Raw genomic sequence first — 15,616 nt, 5'->3', positions numbered from 1 at the left:
CTAAAGTAAACTAAACAGACTAAACTAAGCTGGTGACCCGTGGGGCCTACCTATGTTGTCCAACATACTATGTCCCCCAGCATTTGGCAGTGTTCCTTGGCAAAGAGCGCCTCAATCGCGGAGGCACCGGCTTTCCTTAACCTCGAGCCGGCCTCAGCAGCGTGTCTGCGTCTCGCCCACGACAACAACCAACATCTGAAATTTTGCAAAGATGGATGTGCATGTTGTGCATATACAAGGAAAGTATTTTATTGTATCACTGCTAGCTCCGCGAACAAATTGTGTGTGTTAGCCTGGGGCGATGTTGGCAGCGCAGACTGTTCCTGAAAGGGACTGTTCTCCCTAATCTACGTCACAATGTGAGAACCCGCTTATTATCATGAGTGGGAGAGGCTGGTGCTCATTTTTAGAGAAATACTTAGAAATAAGTGAACGGATCAAAAAAACGCTTTTCGGGATTTATTTTCCTGAGAAATTAACATTGTAATACACTTAAAAGCTAAATAAAAACCTGATTTTGCATGGCCCTTTAAAACCAGATAACTGCTATTACCTTATAATTTGATGTTTACACAGTCATTTGGATAGACAGAAAACTCAAAAACGCATATAATACTCAGACTTATGGTGTGCAGGTAAAGGGGCTGATTTTGTGTTTTTGCAAAATCTTTTAATGACAGGAGATCTTTGTACCCCATGACAATCAACATATCAATCATAAATTATTATTTTATAGTAGTAACAAAACCAATGGGGGAGATCCCGAGTCTTAGGCTGTATTCACAAATGCTTCTTTCATTTGGGTTTAAACGGGTCAGAGTTTGTTTCCTATGTTACTGACTACTATGAACCGAGTTTGCAAGTGTGACTCTATTCCGGAACAATCAAGTGGACCCGGATCTGTCTGACGAGGTGGTTTCTTTGGCTTTCTATAGTGACAATCAATTGGTCCTAATCTCCAAATGTCTTCAGACTTTTTGGAACAAACAAGCCATCATTGCCTGGTATTAAGTGAATAAACAGGTCTGAAGGCCACACTAAAGGAGGAGAGTTGCAAAATTAACCTAGAGCAACAATGACATAAAAAGCCTCTTAGAAATTTGGGAAGACGCATGATGTTGCTACTAGAGAAAAACAAACCTTAAGTTTTTTTTTCATGTTTAGCTAAATAAAATATGATGGAGCGGGCTTTGATCCCTCTGATTAGTTAACACAGGTGAAAGTTCTCCCGAAGAATATAATAAATGTCCATTCCGATTTAATAATATTTATAAAATACTTTGATCAGTGTCAGCTGTTTGTTCGATTGAACATAGGATTGATTGCACATGAGAACTGGACAGCGTGTGATATCCCTATAGAAAATGTCTTCTTCTGACTCCTTCAAATTGAAGTCAATTCAGTCACCCTTTTTCAGCAATATAGACACCGTCATGTTGGAGCCAGATGATGTCGGTTAGCATCGATTGGTCCAAGTCAACATTTCTGTTACAACCACTCAAGCCAATAAGGAGCAAGCTTGTTGGAAGTCCATACCCCTATCACTTAGAAGCAGACTTGAGAGAATCTGTCAATCAAACAAGTTCAACATGAAACCACCTATTTAAATGGAGGCCCCTGATTAGCAAGTTGATAAATTGAATAATTTGTACAACAGAAAAAATATGACAGAAACTCAGAGTGGCAAGAACGTGTTAAAAAAAAGGTAGCAGAGCAAGGATGGTTATTCTGATAAATACAATATCGGAGTATTAGTTGTTTATTTTTCATAGGAGTCAATGGGATTTTGGAAATGGGAAGTGGGTACTTCCTATTTGGAACGTCAGGGGGAAGGGTCACTCAGTCTAGTTCTCATACAGTAGAAACCTACAGATGAGATTATGTCATGTTGTCAAATTTGTAAATCAGCAGAATGTGTGAAATCTATTTGAAACAACTGTTCTTAATATTTTTAAATGATACTCAGAATTATCACTGTAAAAAGAAAAATCCAAACAAATGCAGGCTGCATTGTTTTCAATATTTACTTTGATTTCTGAGTAATGGGTGCATCAATCGTCACATGAATGCTGTGATTTTAAAGTTTTGTCCACTTGCAAAAGTGCAATAAAAACACAAATTGAAACAAATAAATAAACATGATGGCCAGACTTAATCTGATTTAAAGGACTTATATCCTGCTTTTCTTGAGCCTTTCAGAGTAAACTACATCCATATTTATGATGATACATTATCTTTAGCACACAATTTTTTTTTTTTCAATGAAATATGAGTTATTTTCACAGCTCATTTTCCTACCCGAAAGTAAGACGACTTGATCTCTGAAGCTCTGTCATTTCATGACATCAAACTAGAGCCGGCCTCGGAAGCATGTCTGCATTTCAGCCAAAAAAAAAAAAAAAACACTCGAACTTTTGCAATGATGGATGTGCATATTGTGCATGATGGAAAAGCGTTTTGCTCATCACTGCTAGCTCTGTGAAGAAAGTGGGTGTTTGTGCTAGCCTGGGGCGGCATTATTGACAGCCCAGACTCTTCCTGGAAGGGGCTGTTCCCACTTTCATATGTTTGAATGTAGGAACCCACTAATTTTCGTGGATTGGGAGGAGCTGGTGCTCAGAGTGCAGACTTTTAGAGGAATACTCAGAGATGCATGAATGGATCAAAACACTGCTTTGGAACAGTTCTTTGTGAGGAATTAACATCATAATATACTTAAAAGCTCAAAAAGTTGATTTTGGATTTTGATACAGGCCCTGAAACCCTTTTGCTATCCTAGGCACTTTAACATTGGGAGTTGGGTCATCTAGACCCACTAGACCACATGTGTCAAACTCAAGGCCCAGGGGCCAAATGCGGCCCTCCATGTCCTTTCATGTGGCCCGCGAGAGCATAAGAGCTTTTAAGTAATAATAAAAATTGGTGTGTATTTATTTATATCTAGGGGTAATCAGACTGGAAATATGGGAAATATACAGTAGAACTTAAACACTATCCATATGACCTAACCTGACAGAATCAAGTGTAAAAGGATTTATGCTATAGTTACAAGCAAACTTATGTTTTCTGTGCAACTGTAATTGTCACTTTAAAAAGTTATAATAAATAGACAAATGAGTAATTTAACATTAAGGAGTAGTTACATTTATTTTCATTACATTTAGTTACATGTATAAGTTATATCTGGCCCTTTGAGGACAGACACTATGTTGATGTGGCCCTCGGTGAAGATGAGTTTGACACCCCTGCACTAGACAGTGCTCTGAACCTTTTTGTGATCTTCACTGGTGTCCATGAATAACATGAAATCTTTCCACCTTTATCCACCTTTGTCATGGTAGGAATAACACATCAAAGTAAGGGTGGGGTCATCTTAGAAGTTCACCAACAGACATTTCTGGATTCAATACTGTTTGATAAAAACACAGATTTTCACTTGGAAGTAACCCCACATTAAGGATTCAATTCAAGTTTACATTTTTCACACAAAAATACTGCCAAAAGATTTGTTTTATTTTTCAAAAAGACTTTGATATTTATGTGCTTGTTTTTTTATTAGATCGTTTTGAACACTCCAATACAGGGGTTTGCAAGCATCAACATTTTAAGTCTCACTCCGATCATCTTTTAACCTATTTAAAAGCATTCCCAGTGTTTTTTTATGGCAAAATTATGATAAGCAAAATCTAAAAACTTGTAGTTTTTCAGAACATAGTTTCCGCAGAGCAGCAGCAGTTCATCAAAAACTTTTCTCTGAGTTGAGTGCAAAACTGTTGGCATGGACTCCCTTTATTTACACTCTCTCTAGCTTACAGCACACAACCACAACCTAGTATTACAGGTGCAACATAAATAGTGAACTATAGTACCCATACAGCTGCACAGTTTTAAGCCAGATCCTAGCTCAGATGCAGAAAAACAAAGGCACACATGGATCTGGTCATCTACACGTAGATGCATCAGAATGGAGCAGCGCTCAGGGAGCTTGTGGCTTGCCATTGTAGGTTCCAAGTCACAACTACAAACTTTTTCCATTGCATTATTTTGTCTGCTCTAATTAAAAACGATTTAAATAAAATAAAATTCTCAGAAATGCCATTTTAAGCTTATTTTTTATATGCTAGAACATTTTAAAACAAAAACATGATTTTTTTATTGGAGTGGGTTTTTAAAATTTTAAATAATTTTCAGGATTGTGTTACCATTGCAGCCTGCCTTCTTTCACAATTGTTTTTCTAAATGTATTTTGTTCCGCCAGAGTGATACTGATCAGTGGGCGCAGCAATCAACACATGAAGGCTTTTTTAAAGTTATGTCCATTGTGCAGTGAAAAAAAAAAAAAAACTAAAACATATGAATACAAATAAAAGCCCCACGTGATCTGGTTTAAAGAAGTGCAGCAATCAGTAGACATTCTCGGTGTGTTAACCTTTTTTGCCCACAAAAAATATTTTTCATTTAAGACTGATTTTTAAAACTATAATTTTATTCAGTTCATTCAGAAAGAAATCCAGACAAATAATTCAATTTATATTTATGTTCAGATTCTGAGCTCAAAAAAATGCCAAAAGTTTAGTTTTATTTTTTGCATAGATTGGATTTTTATGTGGTTGCTATTTAAGTGATAATTTAGGTCCATATAATTAAAATAGTTCTGCTAATTAATGTAAATGCATCCGTTTGTGTTCATTTGAAACTGTTATTTATCACTATAGTATTTAGTTATTTGTGTTGTTTGCATGTTGTCTATCGTTTATGCTGCGTGAGTTCAGTGTATTTTTTTAACCTATAGACAACGTGATGACAGCTGTCCGAGGACACGCCCCCTTTTCGGCTGCGTGTAAATCCTGCTCCCGACGGGGACGAGCTGTCTGTCCCAGGCTGCAGCAACAGGACACTTCGCCCTACAGCCGAGGTAAAGTCAGCTCTTGCTGTGTGAGTTAGTTCCCGTTTCATTCTTTCTCAGAGATTTCATTTATTCCATGGAGTCTTTTAAAAGTTGTTGTTTCGATGAACGAACGAACGAGCGAAAAACAGCGAGACTAGCTAGCGGCAACAAAAACTAAAGTTAGCTGCTAGTGTTACGACACTGCTGCAGGCTTCTCCTCTGAGGGTACATTTACATTTGAGGAACTTGTTTTGAAGGTATTCATTGTTTTAAGATTTTCAAAAACAATTGCAGTGATGAAAACATCCAGTTTTGTCGCTCAAAAGCACAGTTTGTTAGTGTTTGCTAAACTAAGTAAGTTAGCCAACTGCAAAGTTAAGTAAGTGGACATTCCTGCATTTTCTCTCTGTTTTGCAGCCGTCAAATGATTTTCTTCTTTAACTTGCTATGTCCTTTTTTTAGTTCTTTTTTTTAAATTCGAATACAAATTACTTTACATAAATAACACTGCTCTGTTTGCGTTAATTAATTAAAAGCCAGCTGCAGCACACAGTTCTGTACTCCAACAATCTCCCAAAAGGCAGGAATTTGTTGTCTGGAACTGGATGCAGAATCTGACCCTGTCAGGTGTAGATCAGATTGCTTAACATGGATGGAACTGAATGATGCGTTTACAGCTAATGTTTTTGTCAACAGGTGGAGAAGAGAACAGTGGAGTGAGCAGGAGAGGATCCCTGTTAGTGTTGCATTACAACTTGCTCTCCCTCATCAAAATGGGAGCTGTGGTCTCACGATGGAGGGTTTGTACTCGTACCATGACTTTTGCTTAGGGACAGCGATAAAGCACATGGTTTACAAAACAACTGTTGCTTTCAAGTTGGAAAATCTTGACCTGTAACTGCAATACCTTGGCTAAACTACAGATAAACAGCCTGATATTGACTAAATGCTTGAACAGATTTGTTTAAAGTCCCACTCCAATTTAAAAAAAAAAAATCAAGTTTTTGGTGTTTTTAACATGTGATAGCGGCATTTTCCTTGTTATGGAGGACACATATTAAAAAAGTTAAGCTTAAAATTGCATTTTTTGAGTATTTCTTTATTCTAATTATTGTGAACCAGTAGTAGACCTAGACCGTTGGAAAAAGCTTGTAGGTGTGACGTGAAGCTACTCCGGCAAGCCATAAACTGCCTGCTCTGCTCCATTCTGATGCATCCACTTATATACAAATTCGATCCATGTATGTCTTAGTTTTCCTCATCTGACTCCAAACTGTACGGCTGGATATCTCGCCATTTTTGTTGCACCAGTAATGCTAGTAAGGGGTGTGATGGTCTGTAAACTGTCGCAAGAGTGTGTAAACAGACGGATGATGGGGAAGGGGGCCAGCTTACTCCACGTCAATAATCCTGCACGCAACTCGGAGGCAAATTTCTAATGATCTATTGCCGCTGTGCAGAAAATGTCCAAAGAAATGCCACAGCTTTTTTTGTTGTTGTTTTTAAATTTTTTTGTCTGAAAATGACAATCATAAAACAAAAACAAAAAAAAAAAAACACTGGGAATGCTCTTACAATGGATCAAAAGATGATTGGAATGGGACTTTGTTTGCTGTTTTTTTTTTTCATTTTTATTTAAAGAAAAAAAAAGACCAACAGATTTAAGGGTATTTGGAAAAGAATCCTATGATAAGATGAACGATTAAAAATTTGGTCTCTTTGAATGTTTGTTTTACAGGCAAAACCATCAACCGTGGAGATTTTGGAAGGACTTGAAAAGGTATATTTATCCTATAAGACATATGGTTTAAAGGTGAAAGCCTAATACATATTATGTTTAGAAAGTGTTTTTTTTTTTAATGACAGTACAGTTAATATTGAACCTTTTTGCTTCAAATGCAATTGAATAGGTCACGCACAGCTAAATTGGCTCCCCTCTTGCTGAGTGTTCAGGGCTTTACTGCTCTTCTACAGTTAAGCTAGTGTTTGTCTATTTTCAGCATGTGTCCTTTCAGCAGCAACAGCAAGAGCTCTTCACATCCGGTCAAAGTGGCACTAAAATAATCAAATGATGCTTTCTATCTTTCATACCTATTCTGATATAATTTGGTATAAATGCATTTTATAGAAGGCATCAAACGTGTGAGAAACCGGTTTCATACAAGCCTGAGTTCATGCAGCGCTTAGATTGACACAGGCATATGTTACAGTGGCACCATAGTGACCAAAAGTTGGTTCAGTCTGTCCACAGTCTATTTTTAGATTGACAACTAAGCACTTTGAAGCAAGTGGTATTACATTTCCATTTTGTCAAGTCATCAAAGTGAACAGAGACTTTTAATGTTTAAAGGAAAACATTAATAAGTCGTCTTTGTCTGAGTGGAATAAGACTCATTAGTTTGTTCTAATTGATTCTTAAATTAGCGTAGAGTTATCTTTATTCCAGTGATCTCTACATTTTGTGTGAAAGCCGTAGGATGAGGTCATAGCCACAAAAAGAGGATTTGCATTATAAAATGAACAACCGTAATATTTTAGAAATCAGGAATGAATGCCTTTATTGTCACTGTTTGAAAAACAACAATTGTGATACTGTCCAGCTGTTTAAATAATAAAGGTCAGGGTTAAAATGAAACAAAATGTAAATATAAAATGTAAAAAAGAACTATAACATGTAAAGTCAAAATGTATACATGTTTTGCACTTTTCTTTTTTAATACCCCAAAGTCATAGTGGAACAGTCCATTAGGACTTTTAAAATCGGATTCTGACCTAAAGGGAACATGGTATGTTGCTATTTTTTAAACTTTGTCATGCATTCATTGTTTTTGCCTATAAAGTTATATCTATTTATATATTATGCATCTTATCACCTATTTCGCGGTGTACATTTTCGATGAAAGTGGTTCAAAATATGATTTATGTTTTGTTTAATGTACATTTTTTAAATTATATTTCTTCCCAGGACATACAGACTCTTGAAGAATACAGCGTGAAATATCAAAGACAGTTGAAGATATGGGCTGGCAGACTGCTCCTTTACTCATCTATACTCTACTTGATCACTTGCATGGTTGTGTATTTCTGGTACTTGCCGGAACAGCTGATGGGACGGCTCATCTTATCTCTTCCTTTTGTTATATTTCCATTTTTGTAAGTGTATAAAACGACTGCATTATTTTTCTAAACTGTAGCTGCAAAAAGGACTGTTGCATTTAACTTTTCTTTTTTTTAGGGTGTGGCTGCTTCGCAAGATGCTTGTATTTATATTTTCACGAAGAACTGAAAAAAATAGTAAGACCTTGTAGTCTTTTTTTCGCACATCGAAACGTAATATTTTTATGATCAATTCACCCTTATTTGTTCTTTTCTAGATGAAAAGCTAGAAGATGTAAAAGCACAGAAAAGGAAAATAGTAAGTAGGTCAACTTTAATTATACTTGCAGCATTGTCTTAATATATAATACTCTTCATCAACTTTTTTTTTTAACCGAAGAATATTCTATAGGTAAAAATATTACTTCTAAGTTCCATAAGAAACTCATTAATCACTCCAGGTTACTGAAAATACTCTATATATTAAGTGCTTTAAAACACGTTTTGCACTAAAGCACCTGTTACTGAGGATCTCTGCAAGCAGGATTTAATTGGTGCGGACGGTTTGCCCTACAAAAACTTTGCTAATGTCACTTTGTACATAAAACAAATAAATCATTAAATTATCTGTCATCATTTTTCAGGTTTTGATAACTTTTGATAATTAGGGCTGATGGATTTTCACACTTGCCATTATCATCGTAGAGAATAGTTATTATGTAAAAAATCTAGCCATGATTCTCTTCTAATGATGTATTTTTTTCAATTTTGACAATCTTGTCTCACTTAAGCATTTGACTTTGTCTTTTTTTAATTGATAATCTGGTATAACTTAATAAAAACAGGAGCAATTTTCTTGTATGATGAGTTGAAAACTCCTAAACATCTTTCAGCTTGAAGAAGTTATGGAGACTGAGACATACAAAAATGCCAAAATGATTCTGGAGAGATTTGATCCTGATTCAAAGAAAAAGATGGTGAGTTACTTGGTTTATTCATAACTCATCTTGTCTTGCGTCTGTCATATTATTAAATGCTTTCTTTTTTACGTTTTCTATTTAGGAACTTGAATGCTCTCCAGTTGGACCTCAGTTGACCCCGAAACCAGGTCAAGGTAGAAAACAAAGGCTTATTGTTCACAAAAAAAGTGACTATTTACAGTGGCGTGTTTTCCTTTGTTGCCGACCAATGTGCTTCTTTTTCTTTGTTAGAGCTCCGCCAGCGCAACGTAATCCCCAAACTCCCCCCAGTGGTTGTGAATTCTGCCAGTGGTGCTGCTGCCCGCCCTCCTCTTGCCTCTGGGCCCAACTATCCTGGACGATCTTCCCATTCTGCTCCAGGTGGACCCCCAGAGAGGAACCTGTCAGCTGTAGCTGCTCAGCAGAGTTTGATGAGGAAGCCTGTGACCCCAGGAACACCTGTTCCAGGAGTTGGTGGGTTACCTGCACACAGGGGGACCAGATCATAATGTGGTCGATTAAGGTGTGATTTACTCTTCCCTGGCTCTGTGTCCCTTGTTGCTCAAAGCTCCATGGTTTGTGTTGTCAGCAAGGTTGTAGGCTGTGGTACGTAACATGCAATTTGTAATAAACTAATTAGAGAATTAAAACATCTCTAAATTGTTCAGCCATTCCCAAACAAAGACATAATTATAGGAAAAATGTGGTTATGCTAGAAATTATGCCCTCATTTTCAACATTAAAAGCTAAATCTGTGATTCTTTGTATTGCAAAATAACGTTCAGCAGCTCTAACATAATTTAGACATTTCCAAGGTTATAATTTTATACTAAACCACCAGAACGCTTATTTTCTTAGTCTTACTTATCTCAGTTAGACCTGGGTTGAAAAATCCCCAAAATTTATTAAATTAATCTCCCCTTGGAAAACACAGAATTATCAAATCCACATTTTTTAAAGCAATTTTTAAAAAATTTTAGAGGGAAAACAGCTTTTTTGTTGTGCTATTCATGAAATTCATTGAATTTACAAAATCTTAATTGTGAACATGTGAATCAAACATGGAATCGGTTTAGTAGTTTGGTTTCTTTGAATGATTTGGGGTATTTACTAGAGAGAACATTGGTTTGAACTTTAGATAAAATAGCAAAAATAGTAAATGGCTTGTATAGCTCTTTTCTACCACAAACCCATTAACACACTCATGGCGGCTTCGCTGCCGAACACTGGTGCCAACCTTCCACCAGAGGCAAGATGGGATTCCTTGTCTTGCCCAAGGACACTTCGGCTCATGGGCAGGGTATCGAACCTGCAATATTTCGATCACAGGTAGACCACTGCACTACGGCCAATGTTGCCTGACCACAACTCCATCACCCCCACTGACCTCAATAAACAAATACATGTTAGAATTAATTTCTCACTTAGAAACTACAGGAGATTTTAGGAAAAAGAACTGCCATACTAAATTAGTTTATATAAACAGTTACCCCAAGCCAGGTGAAACAGTTTTACATCTGGTTGCTTGACAATGTGGGAAAGGTATGAAAACATCTGTTTAGTGTAAACTTTGGAAATAAAAAAAAATATATATATATATATATATATATATATAATATATATATATATATATATATATATATATATATATATATATATATATATATATTATATATTTATTTTATTGTGTTGCTATGAAAGCTCAAGAATGCAAACGGTGAAGGAGATTCTTTTAGAGTGCAGCTGTTTTCTTGTAATTGCCTTGTGGGAGTACAACTTTGAACTATGCACAAAGAAAAATTACTTTTAAGTATGATTAATTACTCAGACCTGTGGGTAGGAGCAGCCGAATCTCGCTAAATGTCTTATATTGCTTAATGAAATCGACTTTGGCATCGGGAAGGCCTCACAAATGGCTTACATGACTTGATGTTATCACCTGCTTCTGTTGAAAATTGAAAGTGAAAAGCAATTTGATACAAAGAGTCACCACAGAGTTTCCATATGTTGGTAAATTATTAACCAGCAGGATACTGAAACTCTGCCAAGTCTCACAGAAATGACCAGTCATCTTCCTATGATTGCTCTTGATGTTAGATTATATTAATTACTGCTCCCCAACACAGCAGGGATTGAACATGGGCTTTCACAAGTAAGACCTCCTGTTAAGTCATTAAGAAAATGGCTCTTGATTATGTGAAACCAGTCATATTTAGGGCAACCATTTGACAGAGCGGCGCTGGCCTACAATGATGGCTGCCTGAATTTAACACGCCTCTTTTTGTCTTTAAAGGCAGGCACCCTCCAGGCCCACCCCTGGCCAGACCCGTGCTCCCCAGGGACAGAGGTTTGATGGACAGAGTCATTGAGTGTCTTGTTGGAGATGGGCCTCAGAACAGGTACACCAAAAAGAGCCCTTTTGTTTTCAGCTCTATCTTTATTTGTACAGTGGCCCTGAAGTGCAAATCACTCAACACAAAAACATATTAAAGATCACAATGACAATAAAAAAACAAATGATGAATTAAGAACCCAGAACATTTTAGGAATCTAAAAAAGTATATATCCAGAAACCGCAAATTAATAAAGAAAATTTTCAGAAATGAAAATGTAGGTACTATAGGACATTGCTGATTGGATTGTGGCGTTTGAGTTTTAAAGGGCCAATTGCATGCTATTCTTAAGCATTTTACAGTAAACAATCAGACGTTACTTGCCACACAAAAGAACAATTTTTTTTAAAATTTATTTTCACGAGCTATTTTCCTACCAGAAAGAAAGACGACCTAATCTCTGAGGCACCGCCTTTTGCTTCATGTGGGTGTCGCCCCTTTCATGACCTCAACCTAGAGCCTGCCTCTGCGGCGTGTCTCCATCCAGCCCACGAAAACAAATGTCCGAACTTTTGCAAGGATGGTGTGCATGTTGTGCATATGAAAGGAAAGCATTTTGCTAATCACCGCTGGCTCCGTGGAAAAAGTGAGGGTGTTAGCCTGGGGGCGGTGCTGGCAGCACAGACTCTTCCTGAAAGGGGCGGTTCCTCACATGTCTACATTACAATATGAGAAATCGCTTGTTTTCAGGGATTGGGAGGGGCTGGTGCTCAGAGCGCAGGTTTTTAGAGGAATACTCAGAAGTTTGTGAACAGATCAAAAATACTGCTTTGGAATTTTTTTCCGTAAAGAATGAACATTATAGTCCACACAAAGGCTCAAAAAACTGATTTTGCATGGTATAGGCCCTTTAAAGAAGAAGGAAAGCAGAAGGATGTATTGGATTAACTGTTAAGAGTTAATTGAGCAATCACCCAACTGTAGCAGTGACTGTGGTCAGAAGCTTAAAGAAAGCATTTCGCCATGCCAGATAACTTCTGGTTGAAAAGATGTACAAACATCATCTTATCATGGATGTCCCTTTATGCTGACCTTTTCCAGGTTTCTTATTTTGTTAAATTTTTTTAAATGACATTTTGATTTCTGGAATTCTGTTTTGAAAATGTAATGTTTTATTCTTGAATTCTTTTTAAATTATTGTGATCTTTTGTTTTTGCGTTGAGCGATTTGTTTATATGATTTGCACTTAAGTGCCACCATAATTTTGAGAGGCTTAATGCACGAATATTGCAGAAATGAAAATTTGAATTGTTAGGCAACCAACAACCTCCTAAAAGTCTGACCATTTTAATTGTGCATGCCATCATATCGGCTTTCAATAACCTTTTTTTTTTTCTTCATGTAATCCATCCAACAGTCATCTTCACTTTATTGTTTTTTTCCCTCTCAGATATGCTCTCATATGTCAGCAGTGTCGGTCACATAACGGGATGGCATTAAAAGAGGAATTTGAATACATCGGTAAGCCTTTAGGAATCCTGGCATTAATTGTCAGTCTCCATCAAACACACTGCTTTATTTGCCCTCTAGCAGTTGGCAGCATACTATATCATATGGCTGTTAAATGTCTGCCACGACCAAGTCCCGTAAGCAAAAACCAAGCAAGATTGAATATGCTAAGTGTTGCTACAGATCAGTCTGAAATGTTTATGCATCTAAGGCAGTTTTTTTTTCTTTGTTTATATTCATGTTTATTAATCCATGACTGTTTGTAAATGTGTTGGTAAGATTAAATAAATCAGGCGGCTGTCTTTATTTATTTTTTACTGTATCATTTCAGCTTTCCGATGTGCCTATTGTTTTTTCTTCAACCCTGCAAGGAAGATCCGTCCTCAAGGTCCCAGATTCCCCGAAGTCACGGAAGAGTCCAAGATTTCTTCGGAGGGACCAATCCCATCATCGACTGCTAATGTTGATGATCAATGTGTTTCAAGTAATACTTTTTCTAAAAATAAGTAATTTGCAATAATGTACTGCAGTTGAGATGCATATAATTTTACCTAATTCTAATGGTATGTAATCATGAATGTGTTTAAGAAAATAGTCTAATTTACAGGGAAACCCAAGCTCGATGATGTCCCAGGAACGGATAAAGAACCGACCACAGAGCTCAGCTCTATGTCAGACAGCCTGGATGCTCCAGAATCACTTGACCTTCCATCTGAGAAATCTGATGGAGAGCAGGATGTTTCCGCCATGGAAGTGGAATAAAGTTACAGAATGCAGATTTTTGAAGTTTTTTTTTGAACAGTTGCAATGATTAGTTTACTACTAAAAAGCTAACATGGCTTTTCGCCAAAAGATGGTCTTTTTTTTTTTGTAAAGTTGCTTTTAAAACCTTTAGCAATAGCTTGCAGCATCTTAGAAGCAACTCTGATAAACACTTACTCTAAATGCATTATTTAATATTTGTTTTATGTTTTTCTTTCTTTAACTGTTATTTCTGGGAATGATGGAAAATCTTTATTTATGTGATGTTATTTATAGCTATTTTTGTTAAGTGCTCTCATGACCGACTTTCTGCAGCAGCTCTAACGCGTTTACACAATCATGTTACAATAAAGGAACGCACAATACACTTTATTACTGAAAGAGGAAAGCATGTTTGTGAGCAAGGGTGACTCCAAGTGCCTTTTTACATTTTGACTGTTTCAAAGTGCTTATGAATTAAGTATTTGTATGAGTGGCATGATGTCTACCTGTTTCTCGTCCTAAATGATATTACAAATGCTTGAATAGCTTTTATGAAGAAATTCTATTAAAATTGAAAAATTTGTACAAACTCTGGAGATGACTCTTCTTTTTGTTCCAATGTATAAATGGATTAGCACATTTCTGAAGAAACATTCATGGCTCCCCAGAATCGTGTTTTTTTTTTTTTTTTTTTTTTTTTTTCTAGCTCTGTTTTAAATTGTTGCCCATTCTCGCTCCAGCTGCTCTCACAGCCCCATATTTAAACAGCCTATTTTCATTAGCAAGCCAATTTTACCTTGTGATCATTTTATTTTAGCTCATTGATCATTTCAGACAGTGCAAGATAATGGTGCTGACACAGAGTCTCAGCAGTCTTGATTGCTTGACCCTCTTCATTTGCAGCAAGAAAGTCATTGTGTCTACAAAGTTGCTCTCTGCCAACACGCGACCCTTTTCCCCCCTTGAAGATGCTCAGCAAAGTATCGGTGAGGTCAACACCCCACATTTTCTTTGGGTTTTGATAATGTATGTTTACAGAGATGTGACCTCCTGGGCCTTGTAATGCATCAATGTGACACCAACAGTAACGCCTGATTCCACCGAGTGCCCTTTGAGGTTGACCTCTGACAAGAACCAAACGGGGAAAAAAATGGGACATCAATAGGACGATGTTTGGATGTCTTCGCACCACTGGGAGGTTCTTCGGTATACATGGATTCCACATACATGCATGATCGTAAGTAATACATCACGTAAGATCCAATTGTCAGAGTTCTTATTTTGTACACATCAGGTTTACAGAAATACTTGTAATCCTCAAAATCTCTGAATTGTATATAATGTGTTTTGAAAATGTAAAATGATTGTGTTATAAAGAGCTTGAATATTGTGTTAAATCACAGTAAATTTTGTTTATTCAACACTGTACACGAGTATCTCACCAAAAGGCCTCTTTATTGAAAAAAACAATTCAGGGTATCTGTAAAGTAAAACCCTTCCCAGGATATTTTTTGTTTTAATGTGGCAGATTAAATACTTCAAATGTATGAAATTTATGTGTTCCTTTTTCTTTTAAGTCAGCAAAAAACAATGTTAGACTTTGAAAAACCTTTAAACCATAAGAACCCAGATCCATTTTTTCTTACTTAATCATTTTGGTATTCGTTTCTGTGTGCATTCACTGTTGCAAACTCAGTTTTGAACAAAACTCCTGTTTGTAATCATTTCTGTTTACATTCTGATCAATCCATTAATGGCACTCTAATCCTCAAACAAAAATTTAGCAAAATCAGGATAACTACTATCATAAGTCCTGGAAATTGGTAAGGTGGCATAGTTGTTTTAATTTGTTCTAATGTTTGTTTTAAAAACTATAATCTGCATCTGAACTTTAGTCAAGTAAGTATTTTTTTTCCACCTATTTTAAGGACCATTTAAAGATTGGAATTGAACTATCATCATGTTAAAGACTAATTGATTTTGAGGATGAAAAATCTCACCCCAAGTCCCAGTGCCAGGGTAATTTTGAGCAGCCGATGAAACTGCCGTGGCGTTGTCCCAGGGTTCATAGTTCTCTTCACACTCAT

General features: G+C 36.6%; 1 protein-coding gene across 3 annotated transcripts; it reads left to right on the top strand.

Moving 5' to 3' along the window:
• The first annotated feature begins 4,785 nt into the window (after positions 1-4,785).
• Positions 4,786-14,125, top strand: lnpk (lunapark, ER junction formation factor). Of its 3 annotated transcripts, none has more exons than XM_011489796.3 (13): positions 4,786-4,915; positions 5,585-5,688; positions 6,627-6,668; positions 7,854-8,041; positions 8,124-8,182; positions 8,263-8,303; positions 8,878-8,961; positions 9,047-9,098; positions 9,196-9,417; positions 11,237-11,342; positions 12,727-12,797; positions 13,117-13,269; positions 13,393-14,125. In XM_011489796.3, the coding sequence occupies exons 1-13, from the start codon at positions 4,801-4,803 to the stop codon at positions 13,545-13,547; spliced, it is 1,392 nt and encodes a 463-aa protein (XP_011488098.2). In that variant the 5' UTR covers positions 4,786-4,800; the 3' UTR covers positions 13,548-14,125. The 3 variants fall into 3 exon arrangements, with proteins under 3 accessions (XP_011488098.2, XP_020568781.1, XP_020568782.1); XM_020713122.2 differs by having other exon boundaries at positions 4,786-4,933; XM_020713123.2 differs by lacking the exon at positions 4,786-4,915 and adding an exon at positions 5,033-5,145.
• Positions 14,126-15,616: the final 1,491 nt, after the last annotated feature.

Source organism: Oryzias latipes, chromosome 21 (assembly GCF_002234675.1).
Source record: "Oryzias latipes chromosome 21, ASM223467v1".
NCBI lineage: Eukaryota > Metazoa > Chordata > Actinopteri > Beloniformes > Adrianichthyidae > Oryzias > Oryzias latipes.
Note: the sequence above shows the minus strand (reverse complement) of the source record. Positions and strands in the feature narration are given on the sequence as shown.